The sequence below is a fragment of the Pristiophorus japonicus genome, chromosome 11 (genome assembly GCF_044704955.1).
Source record: "Pristiophorus japonicus isolate sPriJap1 chromosome 11, sPriJap1.hap1, whole genome shotgun sequence".
NCBI lineage: Eukaryota > Metazoa > Chordata > Chondrichthyes > Pristiophoridae > Pristiophorus > Pristiophorus japonicus.
The window spans coordinates 206,149,223-206,171,161 of NC_091987.1; the positions used below are offsets into that span (position 1 = coordinate 206,149,223).

A 21,939-nucleotide genomic window follows, 5' to 3' on the forward strand; every position below is an offset into this window, starting at 1 on the left:
CCACTCAAAGTGGAAGAGAATCATCCGAGAAGGCGCCAAACACCTCGAGTCCCTTCGACAGGAGCACGGGGAAACCAAGTACAAACAGCGGAAGCAGCGTATGACAACCCAAGCACGCCACCCACCCGTCCCTCCAACCACCGTCTGCCTCACCTGTGACAGAGACTGTAGGTCCCACATTGGTCTCATCAGTCACCTGAGAACTCATATTAGTGTGGAAGCAAGTCATCCTCGACTCCGAGGGACGGCCTCAGAAGAAGAAGCAGCTTACCCACCCGTGGCCCTCTGATCTCCTGGACCGTTAGCCTGTCTTTCTCAGATGAAAACTAACCTTTTTCAATTACAAAATTTTATTTTAGACTTCCAGCTTCAAGTTGATCTTTCATGGCATCACACATGGGGAGTGAAGACCCAGTGTAGTCTTCAGCTGAAATGGGGTTAGAGGGCAGGAGGATAATTTGACCAATGTTAAAGTCATGCAATCTATTACCCTGTCTCTGACATTTTTACATTGACGTTTCTCTCTCTGCCTTTCCTCTTTTGTCCCTTTTCACTCCCTTTTGAAAATATGTGCAACCTGCACTGCCTTTCCTTTATCAGTAAATTTATCAGACAAAATTTGCCTTTTCGACATCGCTATAAAACAGATTATCTGGTCATTATCACATTGCTGTTTGTGGGTCAGCTGTGGCTCAGTGGGTAGCACACTCGCCTCTGAGTCAGAAGGTTGTGGGTTCAAGTCCCACTCCTGAGACTTGAGCACAAAAATCTAGGCTGACACTCCAGTGCAGTGCTGAGGGAGCGCTGCACTGTCGGAGGTGCCATCTTTCGGGTGAGACGTTAAACCGAGGCCCAGCCTGCTCTCTCGGGTGGACGTAAAAGATCCCATGGCACTATTTTGAAGAACAGTAGAGGAGTTATCCCCGGTGTCCTGGCCAATATTTATCCCTCAATCAACATCACTAAAAAAACAGATTGTCTGGTAATTATCACATTGCTGTTTGTGGGAGCTTGCTGTAAAGTGCTTTGGAATGTCCTGAAGTCATGAAAGGCGCTATATGAATGTAAGTCTTTTCTTTTATTTACAGATTTTGCTGGCTGCCGTTAATTAACAATGTCTTTCTAAGTAAGCATTAATTTTATCCCCCATATTATTGGGTCTCCACAAACCTATTCACTGCTGATGTTAGGCTGACTGATCTGTAGTTACCTGCAGGCACTGCTATTTCTGTATAAATTTGGCTGGAGAAAATTCTCTTTGAAGATAATAAATGTTATTGACATGCATTTTCATAAAAGTGAACATTTTATGTTGTGCACGTCATTGAATAGCAATGTGATCATTTGCTTTAAATGATTGCTCTTATACCTCAGCTACAACATATGGATAGAAGATGTTTTATCTTGGCGTACAGATTCTGTGATTCGGTGTATATAATAGATTGTTGGGCAGTGAGTTTTATTGTTTACTGACTAGTTCTGGTGTGAATATTTTTAAGGAGCAAGAGCTTTGTGCCAGAAATACTCCCCCAAGGTTTTTTTTTAATGATTCCAGCATTGTTTTCGGTCGCAAAGCTTAGCGAGGCAAAGCACCTCGGCCCCGAGTTAATGTGCATTTCACTGACTGCAACCCATGCAGAGAACGAAGGGGTCTTTGCAGGGCTCCGAGACACAAAGTCTGCTAGTCCTTTCAGCATTACTTCAGACTGCAGATTTGGCATTCATTTCATCAATTAATCAAGAACTGCACGTTGTGTTTCTCTCTTAGCAACTCTCTAGATTTGCGTCATAGCCGACAGTGCTCTGTGTGAAAAACAGAACTGTCATAAAGGTCACACATTTGCAAGATTTTGTTTATATATGTGCAGTGTGCTGGGGGAGGGCTGAAATGATACAGCCTATGTAGCAGATAAATAGTTTTGATTTTCAACAACAAAGATTAACGCTTTTTTTTTAAAAGCTGAACGTGGCTCTTTGCTGTTTGTGATTTTGAGGACAATCTGAGATTTACAGGAAACTCAACTTTTATCAATCCCACTTCGAATCGGGAGCTTGTGCTTAGACAGGATTACATCGGATATACGGCACAGAAACAGGCCATTCGGCCCAACCAGTCCATGCCGGTGTTGGGACTCCTCCCGTCTTTCCTCATCTAAATCTATCAGCATAACCCTCTATTCCCTTCTCACTCATATGCTTGTCTAGCCTCCCCTTAAATGCATCGATACTATTCGCCTCAACCACTCCCGGTGGTAGCGAGTTCCACATTCTCACCACTCTCTGGGTAAATAATCTTCTTCTGAATTTCCTATTGGATTTCTGGTGACTATCTTTTATATTGATGGCCTCTAGTTATGCTCTTCCCCACAAGTGGAAACACTCTCTCTCCATGCACTTTATCAAAACCTTTCATAAAAGACCTCTATTAGGTCACCCCTCAGCAGTCTTTTTTCAAGAGAAAAGAAACGCAGCCTGTCCATCCTTTCCTGATATGTACACCCTCGCATTTCTGGTATCATCCTTGTAAATCTTCTCTGCACCATCTCCAGTGTCTCTATATCCTTTTTATAATACGGTAACCAAAATATAGGCAGCCCAGTGAGATCAGACAGTGTGTAACCCGAGGGTCCAGTGTGTAGCCCAGAGGCCCAGAGAGATCAGACAGTGTGTAACCCGAGGACCCAGTGAGATCAGACAGTGTGTAACCCAGAGGTCCAGAGAGATCAGACAGTGTGCAACCCGAGGACCCAGTGAGATCAGACTGTGTGTAACCCAGAGGCCCAGAGAGATCAGACAGTGTGTAACCCGAGGGCCCAGTGAGATCAGACAGTGTGTAACCCGAGGGTCCAGTGAGCTCAGACAGTGTGTAACCCGGGGGCCCAGTGAGATCAGACAGTATGTAACCCGGGGATCCAGAGAGATCAGACAGTGTGTAACCCGGGGGTCCAGTGAGATCAGACATTGTGTAACCCAGGGGCCCAGTGAGATCAGATAGTGTGTAACCCGCGGGCCCAGTGAGATCAGACAGTGTGTAACCCGGGGGCCCAGTGAGATCAGACAGTGTGTAACCCGGGGGTCCAGTGAGATCAGACATTGTGTAACCCGGGGGCCCAGTGAGATCAGACAGTGTGTAATCCGGGGGCCAAGTGAGATCAGACAGTGTGTAACCCGGGGGCCCAGTGAGATCAGACAGTGTGTAACCCGGGGGCCCAGTGAGATCAGACAGTGTGTAACCCGGGGTTCCAGTGAGATCAGACATTGTGTAACCCGGGGGCCCAGAGAGATCAGACAGTGTGTAATCCGGGGGCCAAGTGAGATCAGACATTGTGTAACCCGGGGGTCCAGTGAGATCAGACAGTGTGTAACTCGGGGGTGGGCCCAGTGAGATCAGACAGTGTGTAACCCGGGGGCCCAGTGAGATCAGACATTGTGTAACCCGGGGGCCCAGAGAGATCAGACAGTGTGTAATCCGGGGGCCAAGTGAGATCAGACAGTGTGTAACCTGGGGGCCCAGTGAGATCAGACAGTGTGTAACTCGGGGGTGGGCCCAGTGAGATCAGACAGTGTGTAACCCGGGGGCCCAGTGAGATCAGACAGTGTGTAACCTGGGGGCGCAGTGAGATCAGACAGTGTGTAACCCGGGGGCCCAGTGAGATCAGACAATGTGTAACCCGGGGGCGCAATGAGATCAGACAGTGTGTAACCCGAGGGCCCAGTGTGGTCTAACCAAGTGTGCTGCAGGACCATTGCTGCTGTTGCTGAACCTATTGTTCATTCCCTTGTTGTCGACCTTAGAGTTCCTCAATCGCAGCTGCTTGGTGAAGATGATTCATAGCCCCTGGGCTTAACATATAGGCTGTAAAATAATAAAGATAACATGGCACCTCATAACATTAAGACGTATCCCAGGAGAAGAGGTAGAGAGGCGGGGAGGTTCAGGGAGGGAATTCCTCACCAGCTGAAGACACGGTTGCCAGTGGTTGAGCGATTAAAATCGGGGCTGCTCAAATGGCCAGAATCAGAGAAGCGCAGAGATCTCGAAGGGTTGTAGGGCTGGTGGAGGTTACAGAGACAGAGATGGGGGGAGGTTACAGAGGTGGGGGTGGGGGGAAGGGGAGGTTACAGAGATGGGGGAAGTGGAGGGGGGGGTGAAGAACATGGAGGCATTTGAAAACAAGGAACAGAATTTTAAAAAACGAGGCATTGCTAGACCTGGTGCCAATGTCAGCCTTCGGTCGCCTGAGGAAGTGAATGTTTGTAGACCAGGAACTCAAACCTGGCATCAAGCTCATGGTCTACAGAGTAATACCTGTAGTGATAACCGCCTCCTTTATGCTTCAGAGACATGGACTATGTACAGCAGGCACCTCAAAGCGCTGGAGAAGTACCATCAACGCTGCCTCCACAAGATCCTGCAAATCCAGTGGATAGGTGCACCAACATCAGTGTTTTTACTCAGGTCAATATCCCCAGCATCGAAGCACTGACCACACTCGATCAGCTCCGCTGGGCAGGCCATATCGTCTGCATGCCCGATCCGAGACTCACAAAACAAGCGCTCTACTCAGAGCTCTGACACGGCAAGCGAGCCCCAGGTAGGCAGAGGAAACGCTTCAAGGGCCTCCTTGGAAAAAGTGCAACATCCCCACCGACACCTGGGAATCCCTGGCTCAAGGCCGCCCTAAGTGGAGGAGAAGCATCCAGGAAGGTGCCAAACACTTCGAGTCTCTTTGCAAACAGCGAAAGGAGCGCTCACCAACCCAAGCACCCCACCCACCCGTCCCTCCAACCACCGTCCCCTCAACCACCGTCTGTCCCACCTGTGACAGAGACTGTAGGTCCCGCATCGGACTCTTCAGTCACTTTTGAACTAATTTTTAGTGTGGAAGCAAGTCATCCTCGACTCCAAGGCACTGCCTCAGAGAAGAGAAGAGTAGGCCAGCAAGCAGAGGGTTTACGGCTGAATTAGACTTGGCGTGAGTTAGGACACGGGCAACAGAGTACATTACACATTACGCCACATGTTAGTGGTCTTGACCAGCAACGAGTACCATACAATGTAATATTTGTATAGCCGACACTTCTGAATTCTTTCATCTTCCCATCACATTGTTGGTGGCAGAACAAATTGTTAGTGGAATTTAAAGTTAGGAATAAATGGACAAGTACAACGGCAACCAAACCTGTTTTAATTCCATGCTCCGTGACTCTTCACCACTTGAAATATTGCAAAAATCAAAACAATTTTATCAGTCTTGTGCAGCTTAGCACAAACACACCAAGACATACCCTGCTTTAAATCCTTCCCAAGCTAGTGAAATTGATATATTTGTATTTAAAATACCATTGAGTCACAATGCTGGGACTTTAGACAAACATTGTGACAAATTATTGTGGTATTTTTAGAGTGTTAGCTGAGTCACTTCTGAGGGAAGAGGTCCATCAGTCCTATATCGAAATAAAGTTTTGAAATAGGAAGCCTTTGCGAAACAAAAGGCATGCTCAACAGAGTTTGCGTCCACAGAAAGGCTTATGTATAATATAAGAAAGAAAAAACTGAATTTATATAGCATCTTTCACGACAACCAGACGTCTCAAAGCGCTTTACAGCCAATGAAGTACTTATGGAGTGTAGTCACTGTTGTAAGATGGGAAATCCAGCAGCCAATTTGCACACAGCAAGCTCCCACAAACAACAATGTGATAATGACCAGATAAACTGTTTTTGTTATATTGATTGAGGGATAAATATTGGCCAGGACACCGGGGATAACTCTCCTGCTCTTCTTCCAAATAGTGCCATGGGATCTCTTAATGTCCATTTGAGAGAGCAGACAGGGCCTCGGTTTAACGTCTCATCCAAAAGACGGCACCTCCAACAGCGCATCACTCCCTCAGCACTGCGAGTGTCAGCTTAGATTTTTGTGCTCAAGTGAACAAGTCATAACAGAGTGAATGCTATTAAACTACTAAACTCTGATACATGAGACTAAAAGGAAATGCAGTCCCATATTCTTTTTGCTCAGCAGAGGAGTTCTCTCCGGTGTCCTATCCAATATTTATCCCTTGAACAGTATTACTAAAAAAAATACAGATTATCTGGTCATTATCACTTTGCTGTTTGTGGGAGCTTGCTGTTCACAAATTGGTTGTTACATTTCCTACAGTGCAACATTGATTATAAAAGTACTTCACAAGAACATGAGAAATAGGAGTAGGAGCAGGCCATTTGACCCCTCGAGACTGCTCCGCCATTTCATCATCACGGGCAGTCTCTCAAAATCGAGGAAGACTTGCTTCCACTCTAAAAGTGAGTTCTCAGGTGACTGTACAGTCCAATACAGGAATTACAGTCTGTGTCACAGTGGTTGGAGGAAAGGGTGGGTGGGGAGCCTGGTTTGACGCACGCTCCTTCCGCTGCCTGCACTTGCTTTCTGCATGCTCTCGGCGACGAGACTTGAGGTGCTCAGCGCCCTCCCGGATGCACTTCCTCCACTTAGGGTGGTCTTTGGCCAGGGACTCCCAGGTGTCGGTGGGGATGTTGCACTTTATCAGGGAGGCTTTGAGGTGGTCCTTGAGATGTTTCTTCTGCCCACCTGGGGCTTGCTTGTCGTGTAGGAGTTCCGAGTAGAGCACTCGCTTTGGGAGCCTTGTGTTGGGCATGTAGACAATGTGGCCCACCCAACGGAGCTGGTCGAGTGTGGTCAGTGCTTCAATGCTGGGGATGTTGGCCTGGTCGAGAACACTGACGTTGGTGCAAGTCTTTCTTTTTTTTGGTGCTGACATTGGGTAACTGAAGCAATAAAGTGCTCCATTCCTCAACACTAACTTTCTCATATTCACTGGCATCAAAATTACTTCATAAGAAATAGGAGCAGGAGATTTGGCCCCTCGAGTCTGCTCTGCCATTTAATAAGATCATGGCTGATCTGATCATGGACTCAGCTCCACTTCCCTGCCTGCTCCCCATAACCCTTTATTCCCTCATCGCTTCATTGGCTATAACGCGCTGTGGGACATCCTGAGGTATGAAAGGCGCTATATTATGCAGTCCTTGCCAGTAGGAGTAGGACTTGAACCCACAATCTTCACGACTCCAAGGCGACTGTGCTGCCCACTGAGCCACGACTGACACCTATAGAAAAGTTACTTTGGCGACGAGCTCTACTCGTACCTCTGGAACCATGTGACCTCAGGAGAGGAGGCTGGGTAGAAACCGAGAGGAAGTAAAGAACAAAACCAGCAAATCGATGCCAATGTGGTACTCACCACTGTGAGGTTAGCCTACATTCCCATTTTTGTTCAATACTCAAGCTGTTTGGCATCACTTCAGATACAGTGTTAAAACTGACAATGGACAGTGTCAGGTCAATAGGAAGAATCCTTACACCTGTCAACGAAGCTATATGTTTAGAAACATTCTTTATATAGCAATAGAGCGGAGTCTGAATGCTAGCAGAAAAAAGAGCAGTTAAACTCGGATCTTTAAGTGTCGATGACCACAGTGAGGGGCCTCGGGAGGTGCTGAGGAAATGGAGTTCCCACTGCATCTTAAGAAACCAACAGATGGACAAATGTACCAACTGCAACATTACCCCCCCCCCCCCCCCCCACCTCGACCTATTCATTACTGACTAATCTTTCTAGCTCAGCTGTGTGTTCTTTAAAGCTTGGGAAGTTGTTTTACTTGAGGATCATTGAAGATTCATGAAGTGTTGAATAATTTGCCGTTCTGTACAGCAGCAGGTTGAATCAATCTGCCGCCTTGATTTGATTAGTCAGCCCTGGCCGGCCCCTGGGATTCGCTGAAAACCCTCACACTAGCCCTGCGACTGATTATGAAGTTAGCTTTTTGCACGTCAAGGTCTTGTATTAATTTGTAGATGTTATATTGGTTGCACAAAGTAGGAAAATAATGATGCATTAGGAACGTTCCATTCTGGAAGCTCACTTTTATTCTGATATATTTCTGTAAAAAAAGTTTTTTTTTTTGTAAATGCTCGGTGAATTTTGGTGCCAGTGAAGATGAGAAAGTTAGTGTTGAGGAGTGGAGCACTTTACCGTTTCAGTTACCCAATGTCAGCACCAAGAAAAGAAAGACTTGCATTTATATAGCGCCTTTCATGACCACCAGACGTCTCAAAGTGCTTTACAGCCAATGAAGTCCTTTTGGAATGCAGACACTGCTGTAATGTAGGAAACCCGGCAGCCAAGTTGCGCACAACAAGCTCCCACAAACAGCAATGTGATAATGACCAAATAATCTGTTTTTTTTGTTATGTTGATTGAGGAATAAATATTGGCCAGGACACCGGGGATAACTCCCCTGCTCTTCTTCAAAATAGTGCCATGGGATTTTTTTAATGTCCACTTGAAAGAGCAGACGGGGCCTCGGTTTAACGTCTCATCCAAAAGATGGCACCTCCGACAGTGCAGCACTCCCTCAGCGCTGCACTGGAGTGTCAGCCTAGATTTTTTTGTGCTCAAGTCCCATGAGCGGGACTTGAACCCACAACCTCCTGACTGAGAGGCGAGGGTGCTGTCCACTGAGCCACAGCTGACACTCTGGAGCCAGGCGGTCATGTGATGAAACCTCCAGGAACATGTCCGACCAGAATTGGCGACGTTATTGTCAGCACACCAGGAGGAATAAATTGGAATCGCTAAAACTGATCATCCATCACACAGCCCTTTTTAATTCTCATTGTTACTATCGTGGCAGAATGTTGTAAGCTTTTTCTGACAAAATGTCTCGAATACAAGATTGCACTAGTTGGAGATACTTGCGTCAGTGGCTGAAGTTAAGTCTTGGCTGTGTTCCAGTACTGTAGTGATGAGAAGGCAGTGAAAGAATAGACTATACACGCTACCTTGATCTAATACTGTCCAGTCATAATAAATCAGTAAATCTACCCGCAGGAAGGAGAACGTTTCAAGATACAATAAGCTAAACATTTATGTTAACTACACTGCCTATGCATGTAAAGCCCCAGTTGAAACAGAATGATGGGATCTATGCTATGAGTATAGGGACGCCATTAGTCTTAAATTAAAAGTTTACACTGTATCAGCTCCCAGTTGTACGTACGTATATCCTCTTTTACTCTGCCATGGCAGTTAACTTGCATCCTCCAGCAAAACCTTCAAAATGATTGCCTTTCCATTTGTCAGGCTGCTGTTATAATCTGTACAAAAATCCTTTTAATATGCCGCATAATGAGGTAATGGCACTAGCTGTGAGGAATACTTTTCATGAACCCAGTGATTTTTTGATATATTTTGCAGTCTCAAGGTATCATTCAGTGCATCATTGGCTTGCCTTCTCTCTCCTCACCCCCTCACCCCCTCCCCCCCAAAAAAAACTGAATACACTGCTCGCATATAAGTTCTCATTTATACTCATTACCTCCAGCATTTAAATCTCATGTGACTTTGGATTAGGGGATAACATGCAGGCTTTTACACAAAAAGGTGATTAATATAATCAGGTGCTGTTGGTTTCGGGGCCTAATCGCCTTGACTGGTATTGTTGCAAGGTTGTTAGTGAGAATCTCATTTTAATAACCACCTCTGGGACTGTAATAAAGATGTCTAATATAGATTCAAATGTAAATCATTAATTTACTGTTAAGACTGACGTGATGTGGTCTCTAAAGGCAGGCTTCACTCAATTTTCCTAATAGTCCAAAATGCTGCAGGCCTCTTCAAAATAAAACCATTTTCCAAATGTTGACTGTTGTCCAAGTGATTTGAAATTCTAACTCGTCTTTTTTGTGTAGGGCAAGAGAGTGTAAATCCCATTATTTAGCTTTGACCCTTGTCTTACATCTTCAGAGAAAATGGGCGTGTACCTTGTACACCGATGTAATGTCCAACGTATTGGTAATGTTGCTTTACGAATGTTCTGGGACTGCTGCACCCTGCCTCATGCTCATGCTCAACTCCTCGTCCCTCCATTACTCTGCAATCTCCTTCACCCTCCGACAACTCTGCGCTCCTCCAACTCTGGCCTCATGTGCATTCCTCACGTCCTTCGGCCCACCATTGGCGGCCGTGCCTTCAGCTGTCTCATCCTTATTTTCAAGTCCCTCCATGGCCTCGCCCCTCCCTATCTCTGTAATCACCTCTAGAATCCCCTCCCCCCCCTCCCCAAGATGTCTACGCTCCTCTAATTCTGCCCTCTTGAGCATCCCTGATTATAATCGCTCAACCATTGGTGGCCGTGTCTTTTGTTGCCTAGGCCCCAAGCTCTGGAATTCCCTCCCTAAACCTCTCCACCTCTTTTTCCTACTTCAAGATGCTCCTTAAAACATACCTCTTTGACCCAGCTTTTGGTCACCTGTCCTTATTTTCACTTGTGCGGCTCTGTGTCAGATGTTTTGTCTCACAATGCTCCTGTGGAGCGCCTTGGGACGTTTCACTGTGTTAAAGGCGCTATATAAATACATGTTGTTGCCTAGGCCCGAAGCTCTGGAATTTCCTCCCCAAATCTCTTTGCCAACGATGCAGGACTCCCAACAGTACTGCCACGTGCTCGAGTCCGGCGAGTCAGACTGCAGTTATACTGCCACTTTTACGTCGATATGAAGCAGTTCCTGCCGCGTGGAAGTGGTGGCTTGGGGGTGGGGCCTGATGTGGTTCCAGAATGTGCGAAAGCCAAGCGGTAGGAGGCCCTCTTGGGAAGGCTGCCCCACTCGCTCGGGCTTTCCACAGTCACCAAGCGGAGCATTACTTGAGTGCATGTTAAAAGATGTTCTTGGCCATCTGCTGAACCTTCTGGGACTCTTCATAAAGAGTCTTTTTAACGTGGACTTTCCTGACTGCACGCATAGACCTCTCCTGATGGGAGGAACAACATTTAGAAACATAGAAATTTACAGCGCAGAAGGAGGCCATTTTGGCCCATCGTGTCCACGTCGGCCGACAAAGAGCCGCACGGCCCTCGGTCAGCAGCCCTGAAGATTACATATAAACCAATGAACAATGGCGGAAAGGTAAAGAGCACCCGGCCCAACCAGTCCGCCCCGCACAACTGCGACACCCCTTACACTGAAACATTCTACACTCCAACCCAACCAGAGCCATGTGATCTCCTGGGAGAGGCAAAAAACAGATTAAAAACCCAGGCTAATTGGGGGAAAAAAATCAGGGAAAATTTCTCTCTGACCCATCCAAGCGATCGAAACTAGTCCAGGAGATCACCCTGGCCGCATTCGATTCCCTGCAGTACTTACCATCCTATCTGTGCCGGCCAACAAGAGGTTATCCAGTCTAATCCCAACTACCAGCTCTAGGTCCGTAACCCATCCAACCATCTTTTAAATGTGGTGAGGGTTTCTGCATCCACCACTCTTCCAGGCAGTGAGTTCCAGATCCCCACAACATTTGGAGCCCAAAATAGACCAGTGATCCTGCCGCCTGCTCTTTGCACGCAGACCAACTGTGTAATATATTGGGAACCTGAAAGATCCGACCGGCACAGCTTGAATCTTGTGTATAGTTTCTTTATAAAAGCAGATTTATTAATAAAGAAAGAACGACTTGCATTTATATAGCATTTTTCACGACCTCAGGTCGTCCCAAAACGCTTTACAGCTAATGAAGTATTTTTGAAATGTAGTCACTGTTGTAATGTTGGAAACGCAGCAGCCAACTTGCGCACAGCAAGCTCCCAGAAACAGCATTGTGATTACATCTGGGGTATTTTTGTGATGTTGAGTGAGGGATAAATATTCCCCTGCCCTTCTTCAAAATTGTGCCATGGGATATTTTACAACCAGACGGGGGTCTCGGTTTAACATCGCATCCGAAAGATGGCACCTCCGACAGTGTAGCACTCCTTCAGTACTGCACTGGAGTGTCAGCCTAGATTTTTGTTCTCTGGAGTGGGACCCAAACCCACAACCTTCTGACTCAGAGGCGAGAGTGCTGTCCACTGAGCCACGGCTGACTAATACAGACTCAACCCTTGCTTTTCAACAACCCTTACTCATTTGGAATGAGACACTGATTCTACTTTCAGAATGTTGCCGATTTTGAAGTATCTCACTCTTGAAAGTAATCGCAGCTCCATTTACTTTAATGGCTTTGCTTTCGTTGTCACTATTTATGCCCATAATTCAGTCTCCTGCTGTTGACAGCTCCAGTCTTTCTCCTTGTGGAAAAGTACTGAGGCACTCATCGCCAATTCGATCCCAATTTAAAATTGTGGCTGTAACCAGGATATTTCTTCCGCTGAATAACAACGGGCCCGACATCTCGGACTTCCTTCATTTCTGTGACGTGAATCAAAGTTAGTGTAATGTCAGCGGAAAACGCGAATAGGCTGTGGCTCCGCATTTAGCAACTGCTCTGACAATTCCCACCCTTCCCAAAGTGGATGAGCACAAAATGATTTAGAAATACTGTTGAGATGCTTTAATGGCAAATATACAACAACAATTTATATTTATATAGCACCTTTAACATAGTGAAACGTTCCATGGCGCTTCACAGGAGTGTTATGAGATTAAAACTTTGACACCGAGCCGCATAAGTAGAAATTAACGCAGGTGACCAAAAGCTTGGTCAAAGAGGTAGGTTTTAAGGAGCATCTTGAAGAAGGAAAGAGAGGCGGGAGAGGTTTAGGCAGGGAGTTCCAGAGCTTAGGGCCTGGCAACAGAAGGCATGGCCACCAATGGTTGAGCGATTATAATCAGGGATGCTCAAGAGGGCAGAATTCCGTGTCCTAGCTCGCACCGAGTCCCGCTCACCCATCTCCCCTGTGCTCGCTGACCTACATTGGCTCCCGGTTAAGCAACGTCTCAATTTCAAAATTCTCATCCTTGTTTTCAAATCCCTCCATGGCCTCGCCTCTCCCTATCTCTGTAATCTTCTCCAGCCCCCCCCCCCCCCCCACCCCGAGATGTCTGCACTCCTCTAATTCTGCCCTCTTGAGCATCCCTGATTGTAATCGCTCAAACTTTAGTGGCCGTGCCTTCAGCTGTCTGGGCTCTAAGCTCTGGAATTCCCTCCCTAAACCTCTCCTTCCTCCATCAAGACGCCTCTTAAAACCTACCTCTTTGACCCAGCTTTTGGTCACCTGCCCGAATTCTTCCTTATGCTGCTCAGTGTCATTTTCTTTTTGTCTCATAATACTCCTGTGAAGCGCCTTGGGAGGTTTCATTGCGTTAAAGATGCTATATAAATACAAGTTGTTGTTGTAGTTAAGCAATGCAATGTGTTGTTAATTAAGCAGTGTTATTTCTTTCTTCCTTGCTCCCAGATCCATGTAATGGTTGACCATCTCTCATCACACATTCTCACGGTTGCCTTCTCTTCCCATTCGAGGGGCATTCCCACCAAAAATATGTTTGTGACGCTCCATTATAGAGGCCATCGGGATTGCCGGGGGCTGCTCAGTGAAATGTCATTTCACACGACAACTGTGCACTCCACGATGGATTATCCCTGAATTTTATATCCGTTAATTGACGCATTCGCTGTTTGAGAAGTGTTGCAGGATCATTATGGCAGGGCATCGCCATTCTCTGCTATCTTTCATTGCCGCTAATAAAGTCCAGATCTCAGCAATTGCACATTTCAAAAGCATACATTCCAGGAATTTTGTTAGCAATCAAATAATCTCGACACCAAAAACAAAGACATTTCATCCATTTTTCAAAAATAGAACATTAGCCTCTAATTCTGTGTGTGTGTCTGTCTGTGTATGCCTCTGTGCCTGTGTCTCTGTGCGTGTGTGTCTACGTGTGTCTCTGTACATGTGTCTCTGTGTGTGTGTGTCTGCGTGTGTCTCTGTGCATGTGTCTGTGTGTGTGTGTGTGTCTGCGTGTGTGTGTGTCTCTGTGCGTGTGTCTCTGTGCATGTGTCTGTGTGTGTGTGTGTCTGCGTGTGTGTGTATGTCTCTGTGCGTGTGTCTCTGTGCGTGTGTCTGCGTGTGTCTCTGTGCATGTGTCTCTGTGTGTGTGTGTCTGCGTGTGTGTGTATGTCTCTGCGTGTGTGTCTGCGTGTGTGTGTCTGTCTGTGTATGTCTCTGTGCGTGTGTCTCTGTGCACGTGTGTCTGCGTGTGTGTGTGTCTCTGCGTGTGTGTCTGCGTGTATGTGTCTCTGTGCGTGTGTGTCTGCGTGTGTCTCTGTGCATGTGTCTCTGTGCGCGTGTGTGTGTGTGTGTGTGTGTGTCTCTGTGCGTGTGTGTCTGCGTGTATGTGTCTGTGCGTGTGTCTCTGTGCGTGTGTGCCTGCGTGTATGTGTTTGTGATTTTCAGTCGTCTATAGTCTTACTTCAAAGTTGGGGTTTTGCCTTCAATCGGGTCACCCCTCGGTCTTACATCTCCAGCATTCCCTGTTTTTATTTTGCTTTTGTTTTATGTGGCGTCTGCTCTTAATGTTTTAATGTGGGATCAGATTTCACTAATATTAATGATACGATAATAATTGGGTATATTTCGGGTTATGATCTGTAAGAGGTAGAATCTGGACTTTTATGTTAAAGAGAAGTTTAAGCGTTGCTCGTTCTACTTTGAAAGCGAAAGTTGAGTCTAGTGGAAAAAGTCCGTTTTTGTGTGTAAGAGTCGGTTTGGTGCCTGGAGCAATGGTTGTAATTTGCAGCCCATCAAGAGCCATAATTCATTCTTTCAGTGCGTTAATCCCTTGGTTTAATGATCCTGCACTAATTTGCTTTTTTACTTTGACTGTGGAGAAACCAAGTGATGAACTGTAGACATGGGCCATCTATTGTGTGTTTTATCATTTCCAAAGCTCAAACATGATTCATCATGAAAAGTTTAATGAATCTTCTGTAGTTTCGACATCAAGCAATTAAGTGCTGTGAGATTGTCACAATCACTGAACATTTCCTTTATAACGTATACAGAGTGCGGCAGATCTGTGCTGTATTAACAAAACTCATTAAATAACTTTTGTTATCACAAAGCCCATTTTGTAAACTCGATTACATATAAAGTGCACTGACAGCCAAGTCCCACATGAAACAGACCACCAGTGTCCCATACCGACCAAACAAAATGGGAGAAGTGAGTTCCAGGTTATAATCAACTGATTGTAAATTCAAGCGACTGTATAAATTGCTCCAACTCCACTCTGATGATTTAGGCCATTATATGAACCCCTCAATTAAATTACAGCATGTAACTAACGGAACTCCCATGTAACCATTACTTTCTCTTTAACTCTGAGTGCTCAACACCTTTTGCACATTTTCCCATTTCTTAACTGCTACAAGTTCATTCCCAAACCTGATTTATTCCCCCCCACCCCGCCTTTAAATTGACAAACCTAGGTATAAAGTCGAGGCCCATAGTACAGGATGTTAAAAGGTTGGAAAGAGCACAGCGAGAAATTAAACTCCTGGTAGAAGCAGGCGGTAAGGGAGCAGTGTGTCAACTGTGGCTCAGTGGGTAACACATTCGCTTCTGAGTCAGAAGGTTGTGGGCACAAAAATCTAGTCTGACACTCCCAGTGCAGTGCTGAGGGAGCGCTGCACTGTCGGAGGTGCCGTCTTTTGAATGAGACGTTAAACCAAGGACCCGTCTGCCCTCTCAAGTGGACGTAAAAGATCCCATGGCACTATTTCGAAGAAGAGCAGGGGAGTTATCCCCAGTGTCGTGGCCAATAATTATCTCTCAATCAACATAACAAAAACAGATTATCTGGTCATTATCACATTGCTGCTTGTGGGAGCTTGCTGTGCGCAAATTGGCTGTCGCGTTTCCCACATTACAACAGTAACTACACTCCAAAAGGAAAATACTGCACATGCTGAAAATCTCAGCAGGTCAGGCAGCTTTGTGGAAGGGAAGCAGAGTTAACATTTCGGGTCGATGACTCTTCGTCAGAACTCCAAAAGTACTTCATTGGCGGTAAAGCGGTGGTCGTGAAAGGCGCTATATAAATTGAAGTCTTTCTATTTTTAGAAGTGTGTACTAGGCCCATGCAGCGGAGCCTGGTCTCTAGTCGTCTTGGATCCCCTTGCCACTGGACCAAAACCTCGCTCTGCTAAACCCGTGTGGTGGCTGGTGTGCAACGGCCACCACACGTTAAAAGAATTCACGCACAGGCATCTTCCACACCTTTAAAATGAAGGGTCCTGGAGCATCAGGACCCCCTATGGACAACCTCAACAGCGACAGACCAGAATGCCGCACTGCCATCGTTGCCCGGGAACTCGGATGATTCGATGTAGAAATCACTGGCCAAAGCGAAACTCGGTGGGCAGGGGAAGGCCAGTTCAAGGAACAAGGTGGCTACACCTTCTTCTGGAAAGGTAAACCAGAAGAAGAACACCGCCTCATTGGGGTGGGCTTCGCCGTTAAAAATGAGCTGGTTGGCTGTCTCCGAGACTCCCCTTGCGGGATAAATGAATGCCTCATGACCCTTCGGCTCGCCCTAGCCCGGAACCAGTGTGCTACGTTCATCGATGCATACGCTCCAACACTGGAAGCTGCAGACGAGACCAAAGAGGAATTCTACTCCAACCTTGAAGAATCCCTGTCCCGAGTCACAACAGGCGACAAGCTGATCCTCCTTGGTGACTTTAACGCCAGAGTTGGAAAGGACACGGACCTCTGGGGAGGTGTGATCGGCAGAGAGGGGGGTCGGGAAAACCAACTCCAATGGTACCCTCCTCCTGACGAAATGCTTAGAACATGGTCTTGTCATAATCAACACCTTGTTCCATCAGAGAGACAAGTACAAGGCCTCATGGCAACATCCTCACTCCAAGCACTGGCACCTGCTAGACTACATCGTCCGAGTGAGGGACCGCAAGGACATGCGCATCACCCATGCCATGACAGGAGCTGACGACTGCTGGATGGACCTCCGCCTAATCCGCTTTGTCATTTCTATCAATGTAGCCCCAAAACAGTGGAGGCAACAGAAACACTGCCGCAGGAAAATCAACGCCGGGGCACTCATAGACCCTGCTAAGAAAGCGCTATTCAGCCAGCACCTCACTACCAACCTGCCAACTCCTGGTGATCCAGAGACGCAGAGTGTCCACAGCCTGGTCTGCCTTCAAGGCATCCATAATTAGCACCTGTGAAGAGGCACTCGGTCACTCGACCAGGAAACACCAAGACTGATTCGACGAGAACGACCAGGCGATCCAGGAGCTAATAAGCCGCAAGCGCAAGGCGTTCTTGAACTGGAAACAGCAAGACAACTCGAGAGCAAGAAAGCAGCTCTGCAAACATCTGAAGGCCGAGGTCCAACATAAAACTCGCGGTGGTGGGTGGAGAAAGCGCAGGAGATCCAGCACCTAGCCGACAACCACGACATGCGAGGATTCTTTGGGCCGTAGGTGGTCTTGACTGCGCTAATCACCCAAGGTCCTACCCTACTGAGGGCCAAGAACGGAGAGGTACTCATCAAGGACACCGAGGCAGCGCTTCGGAAGAAGCGCTTCGAAGATCTCCTTAACCAAGACTTGTCTTCGACACAAGTATCCGCAAATCCATCCCACAGCATGCCACCCGCCACCATCTCAGCACAACCCCAGCCCGACATGAGGTTGAAAAGGCCACCCGACAGCTGAACAACAACAGGGCCTCAGGAGCAGATGGAATCCCCGCCAAAGCACTAAAACATGGCGGAGAAGCACTACTGGCATGAATACATTTCTCTTATTTGGAAGGTGCAGAGCATGCCAGGGGATCTCAGAGATGCTGTAATCGTGACCATCTTCAAGAAAGGTGACAAGCCCGATTGCGGTAATTACAGAGGAGTTTCCCTGCTGTCTACCATAGGGAAAGTTATCGCAAGAATCCTCCTCAATCGCCTTCTCCCAGTGGCTGAAGAGCTGCTCCCAGAGTTCGCCCACTAAGGGGCACAATGGACATGATCTTCACCACGTGACAAAGTCAAGAAAAATTCAGGGAGCAACACCAACCCCTCTACATGGCCGCCTTTGACCTCACAACCTCACAAAGGCCTTCAACATTGTCAACTGCGAGGGACCATGTAGTGTTCTCCTCAAATTCGGCTGCCGTCAAAAGTTCGTCACCATCCTCCGCCTGCTTCACGAAGCCATGCAAGCCGTGATCCTGACCAACAGATCCACCACAGACCCAGTACACGTGCAGACCGGGGTCAAGCAAGGCTGTGCCAACGCAGCAATGCTATTCTCAATCTTCCTTGCTGCAATGCTTCATTTCACCCTCAATAAGCTGCTAATTTACAGAACAAACGGGAAATTGTCCAGCCTCTTTCGCCTCCAGATCCAAGGTCACCCCATCCTCTGTCATTGAATTACAGTACGCAGACGACGCTTGCGTCTGCGCACACTCGGAGGTCGAACTCCGAACTAGCATCAACACCTTCACCGAAGCGTACAAGAGTATGGGCCTTACACTAAACATCCGTAAGACAAAGGTCCTCCACCAAGCCGCCCCCGCCACACAGAACTGCCCCCCCCCCCCCGATTATCAAGATCCATGACGAGGCCTTGGACAACGTGGACCATTTTCCATCCCTCGGGGAGCCTACTGTCAACAAGGGCCGAAGTCGATGACAGAAGTCCAACACCACCTCCAGTGCACCAAGTTCCTGCCATGGGGACGTGAACCCACAACTTTCCGACTCCGAGGCAAGTGTGCTGCCCACTGAGCCACAGCTGGCACTGATCTGGCCTGTCGCTGTAGCTCCTGGGCGGGGGTCCCACAAAGCTCTACCAGCTTTCCACCCAGGAGTTAAAATTCACCCCACCACCCCTTCTCGAAAGAAATGAAAATAGGATAAATTGGGCGAAGGTGGTTAGGTGCTTGCCAAGCTTGGGTTCCGCAGCCTGCAGATTCTAGGGAGGACGGTTACACTTCCGCACTTTGCATTCCCGACGTGCAGGACTACAAGGTTAAAGGGCAATGTGGGAATGTAGAACATCACTTGGTTCTCCAGTTGATCATGCAAAGCTTATTACTGTAATCCTGTCAATGTTCTTGGCTGCATCATGGAACAGTTTTCATTTAGGACCTCCCTGCCGAATAATGAATCAAAGATCTGTTTATTTTCAAGCAATATCAAAAGAATGCTTTCATGCGCAAATTGAATTTTTTTCTGATAGACATCAAAGTTGTTGCAGCAGAAACAATTTAGTTTTTCCAACCCCGACATATATTATCTCCAAGGTACATGTCAGCTTGACTCGTTTGATAGTACGTTCACCTCTGACCTAGGACCCCGTGGGGGTCAAACTCTGGAGACTTGACACATTACTAAAGGAGTGCTGCTTTTCCTGAGGCCTCGTCAGCTGGTCACAGTGGTTCGCTTAAATGGCCACGACGCTGTACAAGGGAGAGGATATATCTACCAGTGTCCCATTCAACATTCTCCCTAAATCAACACCACCAAAACTAGATTAACTGGGCATCACGGATGGGCAGACTTAATTTTGATGAAGCGAGACCTTGAAGCTATTGAATTAGTCTTTTCAGAACTACGTTGCATTGTGGACCTTATCCAGCTCCATTGCTATTCATCTTTCTTTTTAACAACTGCGATGCAAGTTACTTACCATCCCAGCACTGGCTGGATTTCTGAACCTCAAAATCACATTCCAAACTTGCAAAATTTGTGAATGTTCCCATCTCTGTCATTCCTTTCATTGATGCTTGCCTACGTCACCAGAGTCATTGCTATTCAATGTAATCCATTATAGGGTGGTCATCTCTATATTTTCTCTTCCCCCCGCCACCCCCCCCCCCGCCCCCGCCTGGCTTCCTGACCATTTTCTTCCTTCCGTTCCTGACTGTGTTCTCTCTTGCATGGAGCAAGGTCCCATTGGTGCCTTATCAAAGTGGCAGTTCTCGGGTGTACGGGTCTCAATAGTGAAAGTCAGCAGATTGTTCGCCTATGTGTGCCTCCCTCAATGTCCACACCTGCACACTTCCCAGAAGAGGTCACTGGGCAACAGTCAGGAGCTGATGTTGAAGGCACCCAGGCCGATTGTAGCATTCCCACCATTGTCCGAGTTAAGAACCACTAACACATTACAAAGTAGAGTTTGAAAGTCAGCCTCTCCTGGGCTAGATAGCTCATTACACCAGAAAGTTAACTTACCAACTAACCGAAGCGGGGTCAGGAATGTTGGATAGCAATGAGCACTTCCTGCAATTTAACATGAGCATCCTGTACCATTGGGACTGAAAATTACTGCCCTCTATTTACTACTGAATGGAGTCATGAGCTCATAATCCAGGCTGACGCTTCAGTGCAGTGCTGAGGGAGTGCTGCACTGTCAGAGGTGCTGTCTTTCGGATGAGATGTTAAACCGAGGCCCCGTCTGCCCTATCGGGTAGATGTGAAAGATCCCAGGGCACTGTCCTTGGCAATATTTGTCCCTCAACTGACATCATTTTTTTAAAAACTTGTCATTTTCTCAGTGCTGTTTGCAGGAGCTTGCTACGCGTTGCATTTCCCTACATTACATTGGCTGTAACGTGTTTCGGGACATCTGGTGGTCGTGAAAGGCACTATATAAATGCAAGCCCTTTTTAGTGTAACCAGTCATCATTATTGTAGGGAGTCCCTGGCCATAGACCGCCCTAAGTGGAGGAAGTGCGTTCAGGAGGGCACTGAGCTCCTCGAGTATCGTCGCCGAGAGCATGCAGAAATCAAGCACAGGCAGCAGAAGGAGCGTGTGGCAAACCTGTCCCACCCTCCCCTTCCCTCAACGACTGTCTGTCCCACCTGTGACAGGGACTGTGGTTCTCGTATTGGACTGTACAGCCACCTAAGAACTCATGCTAAGAGTGGAAGCAAGTCTTCCTCGATCCCGAGGGACTGCCTATGAATAAATGAATGAATGGTTATTAATTATTGCTACTGCCGTTTTGTACCATTTTAACATTTGCGTAGATTGCACTGATTTCGTTTTGGTTTTTCTTTTGTCTCAGGTCATCGAGGCTCTTCCGCGCTTTCTACATTCCCTTCCTGTCCGAGCAGCACACAGTGTACGCAAACTATACCATTCTGAAACCCAGGAGACCGAAGCCAGCGCGGAAAAAGAGCGGAGGCTAGAACAATGCACCTGCAAGAGAGAGACAGGAAGGAAGGTGTGGGGGGTGGGGGAAGAAATTTCAGTCAGAATCAGAGATGGCCCAGCTCTTTGGAATTGTGCCTCTCTGCGTCCCTCTCGTCTCGGTTCATGAATGGCTGTTTCTATTTCTTGCCTGTCCTGTAATTATGTAAGAAAAGTCCGTTGTGTGTACTGACTGCGTTGTTCCCTTTTCCGGATGTTCCCTGAGAATTTGTCGTGACTGTTGGGCAGGGCTGTGAGCCATCTGCTGTAACCCACAGAGGATATATTTAAAATGCATTCCACATAACCAATAAACAAATCCGTGCATCGCTCTGTGTTTGCCCGGAGAGATGATACGTTCCCATCTGCTTCTATCCAAACCAGCAGCTGGAGTCCATGCTGAAGATCGCCACAGCAGAGGTGAAAACAGCCAGTAGGAGTCTCTTGTCACCGTGAGCTGGGCAGCAAAGTTTACACGTTTCCTTTACTGCCGAACGGTTTAAAAAAAAAACTGCGATGTAAATAAAATCATATTGTGGCCCGTTGAAATTTCTGAGATTTTTTTTTTCATCCGAGGTCACTATTTGTTTAGGTCTTCGCTGCTGCCAGATACCAGGTCAGTGGCTGCAGCGCGGGCAGGTACAGCAGGAGCGGTGCGAGGTCGCGGCGAGAGATTGTAGAGGGCCGTGATCAGGGCCCAGGAGAGGCGCGAGTTCGGGGTCCAGAAGAGGCGAGCGCCCAGGGGCAGCACGGGCCCAGCCCACACTGCAATATGTGTGCGCACTAAGTCCGTGCAGCAGAGCTGGTCTCCAGTCGTCTTGGTTAATCCTTGCCACTGGACCAAGACCTAGCTCTGTCAAGCCCGTGTGGTGACTGGTGTGCAACGGCCACCACACGTTAAAAAAA

General features: G+C 47.3%; 1 protein-coding gene across 3 annotated transcripts in view; it reads left to right on the plus strand.

Annotated features, from left to right (window-relative positions):
- Positions 1–21,582, plus strand: part of LOC139276446 (alpha-1,2-mannosyltransferase ALG9-like) — a 308,641-nt gene extending 287,059 nt beyond the window's left edge. For all 3 annotated transcript variants that reach the window (XM_070894450.1, XM_070894449.1, XM_070894452.1), the window contains one exon: positions 20,909–21,582. In XM_070894450.1, the coding sequence (XP_070750551.1) occupies positions 20,909–21,032 (124 nt within the window). In that variant the 3' untranslated portion in view covers positions 21,033–21,582. The remainder of the gene's footprint in view (positions 1–20,908) is intronic.
- Positions 21,583–21,939: the final 357 nt, after the last annotated feature.